Raw genomic sequence first — 14,491 nt, 5'->3', positions numbered from 1 at the left:
ACACAGCACGGTGGAAAGAACATGGACACTGGATTCAGGGGATTCCAGGTTTGATTTTGGCTCTGCTCACTTACCAGCTGTGTCCTTGTTTAAAGCAGTTTATCTAAGGTTTAGCTACTTCATCTACGAAATAGAAGGAACACAGGTTGCATTAAATACCTGGCATAGATAGAGAAGCAAATGGTAGCTGTTAACTACAAAGACTGCCTTTTGTTTTTGCTTATTATATTCACTTAAAGTCATCACAAATCTTTTTAGAAATTGGTTGCCAAGAGTTGTCTTAGTTTGACAATGCTGCTGTTTAGTCACTAGGTCCTGTCTGATTCCATGTGACCCCATGGACTATAAGCTGCCAGGCTCCCCTGTCCATGGGATTCCCCAGGCAGGAATACTGGAGTGGGTTGCCATTTCCTCCTCCAGGGAGTCTCACAATGCTACCACCTTGATAGCAAGGTTGAGGCATATTATGGATCAGTTTGGTTCATAGATATCAATAGTAATTTTTAAAGTAATAATAATTACCTATTGTTACTATTCCCATTTTATAGAAGAAGAAACTGGCATGGGTAAGTTAGCTAACTTAAGTGAATGTTACACAGAAAAAGTCATGGAGCCGGAATCTGAGTCAGATATGGTTCCGGAGGAGACCTGCTTAACTATACTATGACGGACACTATGCCATCCTATGTCAGAGTTCTGGGTTCAGGCCTGGAAAGTTCTGAGTGTGTGTGTGTGTGTGTGTGTGTGTGTGTGTGTGTAGTTTTGGCAGTCTGATACTAAATTAAATTGACTTCCAAGAGCAAAGACACATTATGTAATAGGAAAAGGAACCAGAAAGCCTGATGAAATGGGGATGTATGTGATGTCTATCCGAAACAATAATTCCCAGGTGAACCTGCCAGACTGAACAGTGAAAATGAAGATGACCAAACTACATATAAAATAATCCTGGCTATATAAATAACAAAACGGCTTTTGGATGTTTCAAATATAAAAGAAAAAATCATTAACTCCTTTATCTCAAAAGTTTATTTTCCCACACATCATAAAGATACGGATTTTAACTTTTTTGGTGTATGTTCCGAGCTTTTGTGCTGTTTAAAGATTTAATTTTTATCTTTACAACAAAGTATGTTTGGCCGGTATGGAAAGGGCAATTGGGAAGTTTGAGACAATTATAAACATAAAAGAAGCCAAAATTCCAACTTTTAGTGGGAGTGAGAGTTTTGAGCAAAGTTTGAAGATAATACTAACTCATTTTTCACTTTGGCCTGATAAAACAAGCTTTTTTTTAAGAAACATGAAATATACTCTTATGACTTGTGGAGGAGTTTTTGTCCTACTGATGTTCCTAAAACAAAGAGATCTGAAATACATATCTACATTTTCCAAGCGCCAGTCACTGTTTGGTGGAAAGCTTTATTTCTTTGCCATTTCTGCTCCTTTTAATGGGAAAGGACTTCGGGTAACGGTTTTTAATGTCTGACAAATGTTTGTAGGAGAAACCAGCGAGTTCTTGTGCCTGACCTCATTTTTATTTTCAAAGAGGGAATAGAATGTACTCATTCATTACTGGCCACGACAATGCTGGAGGGGATGATGTCTTGGCTAAGAGTATTTGAACACTATCAAATAAAGAGAAACATCAATTTAGCAAAGTGAAAACAAAATGCCCATATGCATTGCTTTACTTTATTGCTTAGCTAAAAAATATGATGTTTCATATTCTTCATTTTATTTTTCTCTCTCTACCCCCTTTAAAAAAATAATCTATAAAAATGTAAAAATATTTTCAGTTTAGTGGCCATACAAAAACAAAAATAGGCCAAGGGCTAGATTTGGCTTATGGGACATAGTTTTCCAGGCTGTTAATTTTAACTCTAAATCAAAAGATAATTATGATTATTAATTTTCTTAATTTCTGATGAATTTTATCTGAAAAACTTATTTTCAACTGTACTGAGCTTCTCCAGTTAGTGATGTGAAAGAGGAAAAATAATTTTCCCTCTACATTTCTAGGTTCTTAACTGAGATTACTCTGTAATAAGAAAGGCAGATTAACAGGAGAAAAACAAGTTTAAAAACATGGATACCCTCTGTATACAAGGGAGAAGCTCAGGAAAACTGAGGAGCTTCCTGAATTAGTTCAAGTCACCACCTTAAATACTACTACAATGAAAGACAAAAGAAGATGGTGTGGATGACAGGGGTGTGGACAGCCAGTTATGAGCTTAAGGTATTGATCAGACACTTACCCTAAAAAGTCCCTGGAGGCTCATATGCTAAAGAATCTGCTTGCAATGCAGGAGACTTGCATTCAGTCCCTGGGTTGGGAGGATCCCCTGGAGAAGGGAATGGCTACCCACCCCCTCCAGTATTCTTGCCTGTAAAGTCCCATGGACGGAGGAACCTGGCAGGCTATACAGTCCATGGGGTCTCATAGAGTTGGACACAACTAAGCAACTAACACTTTTCTTTACCTTAAAATAATTCGTGATAACCTATCCCTGAAGGACAAATATTTCCCTTTCTTATGTCAGAATACAATCTCTTGGCTACACCCTTATAAGCCCCTGACTTTCTCTTCCCTGGAACACTCTCCAAGTTTTACCCAAATCTGTCTCCTGAACTGTAATATCTAACAGCCCCAAATAAACATTTTTCATTAAAAAAAAGGATAAAAGAAAAGCACAGTGTCAAAAAAAAAAAGAATAAAAACAAACGACAGGCGCAAATGGAGTCACGTGTGCTAAGCCCCACATCAGAACAAACCAAAACTTAATATCTAATTTAACTGCAGTTTCAACGTTTCCCAAGAGTAAACCTAACACACCGGAATTTCCAAGTCTGCATGAGAGATCTCCTGCTCTTCCCCCAAAGGAAGTTGCTCCTGCCTGAAATAATTCTTCCTTTGTTCATGACTTCCTTGTCCTGCCCCTCTGTCCCTATAAAAAACCTTCCATTTTGCACAGCTCCTTGGTGAGCCTTTCCACTTGTTAGATGGGATGCTGCTCATGAATTATTTAGTAAGGCCAATTATATCTTCAAATTTACTCAGTTACATTTTTTTTTAACAACAGTAAACAAGGGGATGGTGGTTAAGCAGATTGAAATCCTTGTGTTCCCCACTGATAAGAGTTTCTAGAGACTTAAGAGTCATTCTCCTCCTCCTGATACAGAGGAGTGAGTGCTTGTATGCATGCTAAGTCACTTCAGTCATGTCTGACTCTTCACAACCCTATGGACCAAAGTGCACCAGGCTCCCCGTCCATGGGATTCTCCACGCAAGAATCCTGGAGTGGGTTGCCATTTCCTTCTCCAGGGGATCTTCCCAACCCAGGGATCGAACTCACATCTCTTAGGTCTCCTGCATTGCAGGCAGGTTCTTTACCACTAGTGCCACCTGGGAAGCCCCATAGAGAAGGAGACACCCTTACCAATGGAGATTTCCCTTACAAATAAAACTCAAAAGAGGACAGCAGTTTACCATCATTCTTTCCAGCGTCACTTCTTTCTTGAGCTGGTCGACTTCCATCTTCAATTTGTCCTTTTCTGTCAGGTCCTCAATGTTGATCACTGGCATCTTCTGCCTGCTGAAAAAGTAGAAAGTTTTATACACCTGAATTGTCAGACTCACTTCAAGTTAATGTAAACCAAACCTTCCTTCAGCTCTGAACTTACTAAGCAAACTGTTTAACTTCCTTTGATAACCAATTTCTCTTGAATGCTCTCCAAACAATACTAGCCTACGCACTAGCCCTGAGATTTTAAAGCTTTCTTATAATCTTCACTAATATGATTAAGTATTTAACTCTAAACACCTGCTACTAGGTTTGTGAAGAGAGGTCAGTTTACTCAGTATATTATCTTAAATATCCAGTGCTGCTCCTTTTCCCTATTTCTTGGCACAGTGTATAAACTTGAGGTTGCAACCCTCATCTCCAACTCCAAAACCCTCCATTATATGATTTATGCCATTTATGTTAGTTTGAGGTCACTGAGGACTGCCCATTAATTCTCTAAATCACTAGAGTATTTAATCTGATATTAACAGAGAGACATACAAAAAGTATCATTATAAGTCCCTTATAAATAATGAATTGACATAGGAACCAACAGAATGAAAATACACCAACAAATAATCTTGCTAATTAGGAACAAACTAGCATATTACTTAGATTATACCTGGAGGTTTTTTTTTTTTCTTTTTGTATATTACTGTCACAATGAATTAGATAGCAATGATGAGCAAATGCAGCAGGTTAAAGGGGACGTGGTGAGTCTGATCTCCCAATGTATATTATAAAAGAATTAGGGCAGTAGCAATATCTTCTTCTTCTTTATTAGATCCGTGGGTAGTGGGAAAGACGGCATAGTATTTTAGTGATTCCCTTAGGAAACTGCCTGGAAAATATTTCATTGTATCCAAGTGGCATCATGCTTTGTGATCTGTCCTCTTCAGTCTTGTCTTTCCTTTCGTGTCTCTAATCCAACTTCTATGATGACATATTTTGATGAAAGTTAGATACGCTCGGGTCATATGCTCTTTTGGAAAAGAGCTTAAAGTCATACACATACATAAAAATATGCTGCTACTCATATGTTAGCAATTAATTTATATAGTATTTTCATTTCCAAAACATTTGAGGAAATATTATTTTCCTTCTTAGTTTTATAATACTCTGTTCTTCTCTGAGTAAAAAAGAGATAGTTTAGCCTGTTTTCAGGGATAAATGCCTACTGATGCCACCAGAGAGGTAGAAGAGAAAACCCAATGGACATGCGCGTGTGTGTGTTAATCGCTCAGTCATTGTCTGACTCTTTGCAACCTCAGGTACTGTAGTCTGTTAGGCTCCTCTGTTCATGGAATTCTCCAGGCAAGAATAATGGAGTGGGTAGCCATTCCCTTCTCCAGGGGATCTTCCTGACCTGGGGATCCAACCCCAGTCTTCTGCATTGCTGGCAGATTCTTTACAATCTGAGCCATCAGAGAAGCCCCTCCAATGGATACCCAAAGCCAGTATTTCCTATACTTTTAACTTTCATTTTGCATTTATTTTTTTCTATTCTACGAATCCCACTGTGCAATTGTTGTTTGGTATTTGAAAGCCCATTCTCAATTTTATTCTTACCTTCCTTCTCACCTCCTTTAGACTACCTGCAAAAATTCACAAGCACATCTGTTTCTCCGGATCGTTTTTATTTGTTGACATTGTCCTTTGCACAACTTTTCCCCACCTTGGAGAATGTTTTCCACTTGGCAACAGCTTTGAAGAATCACTTTAGGAACTTGTTGAAACAGAAGCCCAACGTAAGAGGTTTCGATTTAGGGCAGGGCTTTCTCTACTGAGGAGAAGAAGGCTTACCATATATTGGCAATAAAATGATCATCCACCAGCACTTGCTAGCTGTGTGGTCCTGATCAAGTTCTATAATCTCTCTGTGACTCATTTTACTAGGAAATAGGAGCAGTGATAGTATCTACATCGCAGATTTCTTTGCTTGAGAAGAATAAAGATTGTATAACACTTGGGGCATGGAGCAAGCACTCAGTACATGATAGCTGATGTGACTCACTTACTCTGTACCTCTAGACTTTCACATTGTGCTGTTATACTGGTCACTTGCTGATACGTGGCTTTAAAAGTGCTCTTAATGGATATCACGAGGACACGATTTAGGTCCTGTAATACCACGTGTAGTAGATGCTGTTGGTGCCCTTTCCAGACTCCTCTTTCTCTTTCCAGGGTGGGTTATTTGTCCCTCTAGAAGCTGTGGGTATTGACAGACACCTTTGCTTATGTTTTCCCTTGGCTGATGAAAACCTTCAACTGATAATACTTGGCAGGTTATGACAACTGGCCCGTGAGTGTTCTGTAGCAAATGGTTGTCTGAAGTGGAGTTCTGATAGTCCAGACCACTGCCTCTGGGCTGAAAAGCCTTGATATAACTGAGCTGAGAGCCTTCCTGAGCATCCCATGGGTTCAGGATGAAGCTAGACTTCTGAAACTACATCTTCTCATACCTTCTCCTCCTTCATCCTGCTTTCCTCATCAGAGATCTCTCCTGAGAATTCACCCTCAATAAATCACCTGGAAAAGGGTCTCTGTCTTAGGATCTGCTTCTGAGACACACTGAAACACAATAGATTATAAGAACCTCTACAACAGCACTCATATCTTTTATAACATATGTCCTTACCACTGTGTTTTGTTTTGTATATTGTTCAGATACAGAAGAGGATCACAAAGGACTGATAAAGCCACTTGCAGCCTATGTCAGAAATATTTACCTCGACATCGAGAGAAGTGCAAGATGTTGTAGAGGAGCAGAAATAATTTTCTCTCTACCCTTCTAGGTTCTCGGCTGAGACCATCCTGTAATAAAAGATTAATAGAAGAAAAATGAACAGAAGTTTAGCAACACATATACCTCCTGTATACGTGGGGGAGACCCAGGAAAACTGAGTAACCTCCCCAAATGGCCCAAGCCACCACCTTAAACACTGCTTCCTGCTAAAGACAGAAGAAGATGTTATGGAGGGGGAGGAGAAGTCAGTTATGGGAAGTATTCAGGCAAAGCACAGTCAACAAGGGCTATGAGATATAAGTTGCTGTCTTCTCCATTGATAAGAGCTTTTAGAGATTTAGACTCATCCTCTTCTTTCTGGTACAGAGAGGGAGACACCATTACAGAGAGTTCTCTTAGAAATATAAATGTCTCTTAGAAAAGAATAACTTCTTCTTGGTTTTCATGGCTTCTCCTATGTCTGCTGTTTCTTAAAAATAATCAGCTCAAAATACCCCTTATGCCAGAGAGACGTATTGTGAGCTGGCATCTTATTCTCCCTTCCAGTACCTAACTTGACATTATTAACACAGGATTTCTTAACTCTAAAATGCTCTGACTCACCATATTTAATAACAATTTAAGCAAAACACACTTCATTTGATGTCAATCTTAGAAAGTGAATCTTCGACAATTTGAGAATGCTTGCCAAATTTGATACCATAGGTCTTGTATGGAAAAATTCAAAGAGTGAAGATCAAAACTCTGACCACCCTCAAGGACACCTAGATACACAGTGAAGCACAGCCTATATTATCTGCATGGAGATATACATATATATACACAGAGATTTTATATATATATATATATATATATATATATATATCTTTCTCTCTCTCTCTCTCTCTCTATATATATATATATATGTGTGTGTGTGTGTGTGTGTGTGTGTGTATCTCCATGCTCAGAGTTGTATTGAAGTCAAAGATTTAAAAGCATTTAGATATAATATCATAGAATTACTTTTTAAAAAGTTTCATTGGAGTATAGTTGATTTGCAATGTTATGTTAGTTTCAGGTGTACAGCCAAGTGAATCAGTTGTATACATATATATACTCACTCTTTTTTTGGATATTCTTTTCCCATATAGGTCATTACAGAGTATTGAGTAGAGTTCCATGTGCTATACAGCAAGGTTTCTATTATCTATTTTTTCATAGTAGTGTAATTTTCAACACCATCCCCCAATTTATTCCCCCCAACTTATCCCCTGGTAACCACAAGTTCATTTTCTATGTCTGTAAATCTACTTCTGTTTTGCAAATAAGTTCATTTGTACCTTTTTTTTTTAATTCCATAAATAAGCAATGTCATATGATATTTGTCTTTCTGTGTTTTATTTACTTCACTCAGTATCACAATCTCTAGGTCCATCCATGTTGCTGAAAAGGGGCATTATCTCATTCTTTTTTATGGCTGAGTAATATTCCTTATATATATGTACCACACATCTGTTTTATCCATTCACGTTTTGATAGCCTCAGGGAGCTTCATGTTGTGGCTCTTGCAAATAGTGCGGCAGTGCCCACTGGGCTGTATATCTTTTGGAATTCTGGTTTGCTACAGGTATATGCCTGGGAATAGGACTGCTGGATCTTATGGTAGTTTTATTTTTAGCTTTTTTAGAAACCTGTTCTCCATAGAGGCTGTACCAATTTACATTCCCACCATCCGTGTAGGTGAGTTCCCTCTTCTCCATAGCCTCTCCAGCATTGTAGATTTTTTTGATGATGGCCGTTCTGAGCAGTGTGAAGTGATACCTCATTGTAGTTGCGATTTTCATTTCTCTAATAACTAGTGATGTTGAGCATCTTTTCATGTGCTTTCGGCCATCTTATCATCTCATTACTATTTATTCCATTTGCAGATGAGGCAAAGGGGATCCAGAAAACAGACGTGCCCCAAATCACACTGTTGGTAAGAGCAGTGCTGGGGTTATAACACAAGTGTTTGTTTTCTGGTCTGGGATGATTTCCATTCTAGCAAACTACTCCCAGTTACACTCTTCAAACCAGTTTAAAAGACTGGATTTGCTTTTCTTTCATGGACTCCATTCCTCTGGAACTGTTTAGAGAAAGAGAGCACAGAATTGAGAACCAGGGGCACTAGGCGCCTCCATGCCCAGTTTCCATTGCCTAGGCCATATACTCTAAACTTTGAGGTTTGGGCCACCCTCCATGGAAAGTCCTAAGAGGTGCTAGATCAGACCGCTGGAACTGCTACCAAGTATCCCCACCCCAACCTTCACCAGAGTATAAAGAGAGGGCTGAAGACTCATAGAGCAACAAGCCAGGGTGGCAGGTACAGCTAACTCAGGGAAGGCAGATACTCCCATCAGGTAGAAGATACATCGCCTTTTACCTCTTCCTCCACCCTGCGCTACCATCAGAGGAGTTAAGGTCCAAAAAAGCCAAGAGGAGTAGAGGCTGGGGAGAAAGAGCACTGGTTCACAGGGGGAGCAAGAGTGCCCCCTAGGGGGCCTTTTAAACGGCCAGATTGTTTGCGTTTTCACTGGTTTTGTAGGTATGGGTGAAGGATGCTGAGGACAGAATTGTGTAGAGTAGCTTGTTGTTGTTTTAGCCGCTAAGCCATGTCTGATCCTTTTGCGGCCCTATAGGCTGTAGCCCGCCAGCCTCCTCTGCCCGTGGGATTCCCCAGGGAGGAATACTGGAGTGGGTTTCCATGTCCTCTTCCAGGAGCTCTTCCCAACCCAGGGATCAATCTAGCATCTCCTGCATTGGAAGATGGATTTTTTTTTTTTTCACCACTGAGCCATTGGGCTTCCTAATAGAATAGAGTAGCTTCAGTTCAGTTCAGTTCAGTTGCTCAGTCTTGTCTGACTCTTGGCGACCCCATGGACTGCAGCATGCCAGGCCTCCCTGTCCATCGCCAGCTCCCGGAGTTTATTCAAACTTAGGTCCATTGAGTCAGTGATGCTATCTAACCATCTCATCCTCTGTCGCCCCCTTCTCCTCCCACCTCCCCGGTGCTTCTTTCCCAGCACCAGGGTCTTTTCAAATGAGTAAGTTCTTCACATCAGGTGGCCAAAATATCAGAGTTTCAGCTTCAGCATCAGTCCTTCCAATGAATATTCAGACTGATTTCCTTTAGGACGGACGGGTTGGATCTCCTTGCTGTCCAAGGGACTCTCAAGAGTCTTCTCCAACAACACAGTTCAAATGCATCAATTCTTCGGCACTCAGCTTTCTTTATAGTCCAACTCTCACATCCATACATGACCACTGGAAAAACCATAGCCTTGACTAGACAGACCTTTGTTGACAAAGTAATGTCTCTGCTTTTTATCTCTAGTTTGGTCATAACTTTCCTTCCACGCAGCAAGCAACTTTTAATCTCATGGTTGCAGTCACCATCTGCAGTGATTTGGGAGCCCCCGAAAATAAAGTCTTGGACTGGGCTGGCTCCTCCCGGCCACCGCCCCTGGCCTTGGGTGCGGGGTGGCTCCTCTCAGCCTTTCCTGCAGCCTGACACTCTCGGCTGCTGCCCCTGACCTCAGACATGGGATAACTCCTCTTGGCCGCCACCATTCGGGCATGGGGTCCTCCCAGCTTCTGCCCCTGACCTCAGACATGGGGTAGCTCCTCTCGGCCATGTTTAATGAGCTGGTTGCAGCAAGAAATGCAAAAAAACCAAACTGGCTGTCTGGGGAGGCCTTACAAATAGCTGTGAAAAGAAGAGAAGTGAAAAGCAAAGGAGAAAAGGAAAGATATAAGCATCTGAATGCAGAGTTCCAAAGAATAGCAAGAAGAGATAAGAAAGCCTTCTTCAGCGATCAATGCAAAGAAATAGAGGAAAAGAACACAATGGGAAAGACTAGAGATCTCTTCAAGAAAATTAGAGATACCAAGAGAACATTTCATGCAAAGATGGGCTCGATAAAGGACAGAAATGGTAGGGACCTAACAGAAGCAGAAGATGTTAAGAAGAGGCGGCAAGAATACACAGAAGAACTGTACAAAAAAGAGCTTCATGACCCAGATAATCACGATGGTGTGATCACTCATCTAGAGCCAGACATCCTGGAATGTGAAGTCAAGTGGGCCTTAGAAAGCATCACTATGAACAAAGCTAGTGGAGGTGATGGAATTCCAGTTGAGCTGTTTCAAATCCTGGAAGATGATGCTGTGAAAGTGCTGCACTCAGTAGGCCAGCAAATTTGGAAAACTCAGCAGTGGTCACAGGACTGGAAAAGTCAGTTTTCATTCCAATCCCAAAGAAAGGCAATGCCAAAGAATGCTCAAACTACCACACAATTGCACTCATCTCACATGCTAGTAAAGTAATGCTCAACATTCTCCAAGAAACCAAAGAACTAAAGAGCCTCTTGATGCAAGTGAAAGAGGAGAGTGAAAAAGTTGGCTTAAAACTCAGCATTCAGAAAACTAAGATCATGGCATCCTGTTTCATCACTTCATAGCAAATGGATGGAGAAACAGTGGAAATAGTGACAGACTTTATTTTTCAGTTCAGTTCAGTCGCTCAGTCATGTTGGACTCCTTGCGACCCCATGAATTGTAGCACGCCAGGCCTCCCTGTCCATCACCATCTCCCGGAGTTCACTCAAACTCATGTCCATTGAGTCAGTGATGCCATCCAGCCATCTCATCCTCTGTCATCCCCTTCTCCTCATGCCCCCAATCCTTCCCAGCATCAGAGTCTTTTCCAATGAGTCAACTCTTCGCATGAGGTGGCCAAAGTACTGGAGCTTCAGCTTTAGCATCCTTCCTTCCAAAGAAATCCCAGGGGGTGATCTCCTTCAGAATGTACTGGTTGGACCTCCTTGCAGTCCAAGGGACTCTCAAGAGTCTTCTCCAATACCACAGTTCAAAAGCATCAATTCTTCGGCCCTCAGCCTTCTTCACAGTCCAACTCTCACATCCATACATGACCACTGGGAAAACCATAGCCTTGACTAGATAGACCTTTCTTGGCAAAGTAATGTCTCTGCTTTTGAATATGCTATTTAGGTTGGTCATAACTTTTCTTCCAAGGAGTAAGAGTCTTTTAATTCCATGGCTGCAATCACCATCTGCAGTGATTTTGGAGCCCCCCCAAATCAAGTCTGACACTGTTTCTACTGTTTCCCCATCTATTTCCCATGAAGTGATGGGACTGGATGCCATGATCTTCGTTTTCTGAATGTTGAGCTTTAAGCCAACTTTTTCACTCTCCTCTTTCACTTTCATCAAGAGGCTTTTTAGCTCCTCTTCACTTTCTGCCATAAGGGTGGTGTCATCTGCATATCTGAGGTTATTGATATTTCTCCCAGCAATCTTGATTCCAGCTTGTGCTTCTTCCAGTCCTGCGTTTCTCATGATGTCCTCTGCATATGTTAAATAAGCAGTGTGACAATATACAGCCTTGACACACTCCTTTCCCAATTGGGAACCAGTCTGTTGTTCCAGGTCCAGTTCTGACTGTTGCTTCCTGACCTGCATACAGATTTCTCAAGAGGCAGGTTAAGCGGTCTGGTATTCCCATCTCTTGAAGAATTTTCCATAGTTTTCAATAGAGTAGCTTAGAGTCTCACTAATATCTTTCAGAATTTCCATAGGTTTCCTGAAATTTTATTTAGAATTAAAGGAAGATTCCTTGTTGTAGGAAATGGCAACCGATTCCAATAATCTTTCCTGGAGAATCTCATGGTTGAGGAACCTGGTGGGCTACAGTTCATGGGGTCGTAAAGAAGTCTGCCATGACCTAGTGACTAAACAACAACAAGGACAGTGTAAAGTTAGAAGGCTACTTGTCTTATGTTTACTTTTAAATGTTATAGATTCGAGTATTTTGAAGAAAACTCGACTAATAAAACAGTTAACTTATAAGGACTATATTGGAGAAAATTACTACAATTAATTTTTAAAAGTCCTTTGTTTTGTACAGAGAATCAATCACAGATTCTTTGAAATAAAAATGCTGTTAGGACACTTCAAATATGTTGATTCATAAACATTCTGCTTGACACATTTTTCGGACACAAATCCACTCTGTTATGTACAATAAACTTGTAATCATGGGTATAAACTTTCTCTTCTCGTACTTTTCTTTTTCATCTTGACATTATACTTGGGACTATTAACGAATAATAGCTTACATTTTTATTCATTTGTTCAATAAATATTTACTGAGTTCTAGTATGTGCCATATAGTATTCTGGATTCTTGAAGGTAGAGCAGAGAAAAAAAAAATTGGAACACTTACATTCTCATGAGGGAGACAAACAATAAACAAGATTTAAGAAATTAAATGTAGCAATATATTGTGAAAAGTGTTAAGGGGAAAAATGTAACACGGAAGGAAAAGGAAATGTCAAGAGAAGTTATTTCAGTCATTGAGAGAGTGGCCAGGGCAGGCTTCTCTGAGACAGTGCTATTTGAATGAAGACCCAAAGGAGCGACGGCGTGTCTAAGAGAGCACTGCATGTATCTAAGAGAAGGCGGTTCCAGGGATCAGTAACAGCAAGGGTAGCAGTGAACCAGTATGAAAGTGATGATCAAATGAGTGTGGGATGAGAATAGCATGTGCTATCAGGAATTGCAGGGGTCTTTCAGGCCATTGTAAAGACTCCGGCTTCATTATGAGTGACAGGGAACATGGGAGGGTTTTGAGTAATAGAGTGATATTATCTGTCATATGTTTTAGCATCATGATTCTGGCAACTCTTTTGAGGTTAGACCATAGAGGGCAAGGGGAGAGGCAGAGATGAAGCAGTTTTGGTAATTAAGGTGAGACATGATGGTGACTAAAATCAGAGTAATAGTTGTGGAGGTGGGGACACGTGATGAGATTCTAAATATATTTTGAAAGTAAAAATAATAGGACATGCTGAGAGATCAGATATAGGAATAAGAAGAAAGAAAAAGTCAAGGTAACTCCAATGATTTGAGTCTGAACAACTGAAAAAGGAATCTCCTATTAAGTTGGTGCAAAAGTAATAGCGGTTTTGGACCCTGAATTCTAAATCTTTATAACTAAGCTCAAACACATCTTTATTAATCAAAGTAGGAACAATGATAATCAACACATTTTTGCCAATGAGAAATCAGTTTGTATATTCCTGTAGCAAAATATATATATATATATATATCCCGTGCTTCAGGATTTGACGAACTCTTGGAAATCATTTTCTGCCTCTTGCTGGTCTGGTCATGGGAGCATTTTCCCTGCAAAATGTTGTCAAGATGCTTGAAGCAGTGGTTGGTTGGCAAGAGGTCAGGTGAATATGGCAGATGAGGCAAAACTTCGTAGCCCAATTCATTCAACTTTTAAAGCACTGGTTGTGTGACATGTGGTCGAGTATTGCTGTGGAGACGAACTGGGCATTTTCTGTTGACCAATGTCAGCTGCAAGGCTGCAGGCACCGCAGTTTTTGGTGCATTCCGTCGGTTTGCTAGGTGTACTTCTCAAATGCAATGGTTTCACAGGGATTCAGAAAGCTATAGAGCATCAGAGGAGCAGCAGACCACCAGTGACCATGACCCTTTTCTGGTGCAACTCTGGCTTTGGAGCTTCTGCTCCAACCACTGAGCTGGTTGTCATATAAAATCCCATTTTCATCACATGTCACAATCTGATTGAGAAATGGTTAATTGTTGTTGCATATAATAAGAGAAGATGACACTTAAAAATGATGATTTTTTTTTGAAATGCGGTCAGTTCACGAGACACCTACTTATCCAGGTTTTTCACCTTTCCAATTTGCTTCAAATGCCAAATGACCATAGAATAGTCGGTGCTGAGTTCTTGGGCACGTTCTCGTGTAGTTTGAAGAGGATCAAGCTTTGATGATGCTCTCAGCTGGTCACTGTCAACTTCCGGTGGCCGGTCACTGCGCTCCTCATCTTCAGCGCGCTGGTCTCCTTTACAGAATGTCTTGAACCACCACTGTACTGTGCGTTCATTAGCAGTTCCCAGACCAAAGGCATTGTTGATGTTTTGAGTTGTCTCTGCTGCTTTAGGACCCATTTTTAACTCAAATAAGAAAATCACTTGAATTTGCTTTTTGTCTAACATCATTTTTCCACAGTCTAAAATACATATAAAATAAACAGCAATAATTCATTAGCAAAAACCATAAAGAAAGAAATGTTCATTAAAATGATGTATTAACATGACCCACAT

The 14,491-nt window shown here is 40.4% G+C and overlaps 1 protein-coding gene across 4 annotated transcripts in view; it reads right to left on the bottom strand.

The window, feature by feature from the left end:
* Positions 1-14,491, bottom strand: part of GNGT1 (G protein subunit gamma transducin 1) — a 369,003-nt gene that overhangs the window by 1,911 nt on the left and 352,601 nt on the right. For all 4 annotated transcript variants that reach the window (XM_069587421.1, XM_069587424.1, XM_069587422.1 and 1 more), the window contains 2 exons: positions 6,293-6,377; positions 3,488-3,593 (listed from right to left, as the gene is read on the bottom strand). In XM_069587421.1, the coding sequence (XP_069443522.1) occupies positions 3,488-3,593; positions 6,293-6,300 (114 nt within the window). In that variant the 5' untranslated portion in view covers positions 6,301-6,377. The remainder of the gene's footprint in view (positions 1-3,487; positions 3,594-6,292; positions 6,378-14,491) is intronic.

This window comes from Ovis canadensis, chromosome 4, assembly GCF_042477335.2.
Source record: "Ovis canadensis isolate MfBH-ARS-UI-01 breed Bighorn chromosome 4, ARS-UI_OviCan_v2, whole genome shotgun sequence".
NCBI lineage: Eukaryota > Metazoa > Chordata > Mammalia > Artiodactyla > Bovidae > Ovis > Ovis canadensis.
Note: the sequence above shows the minus strand (reverse complement) of the source record. Positions and strands in the feature narration are given on the sequence as shown.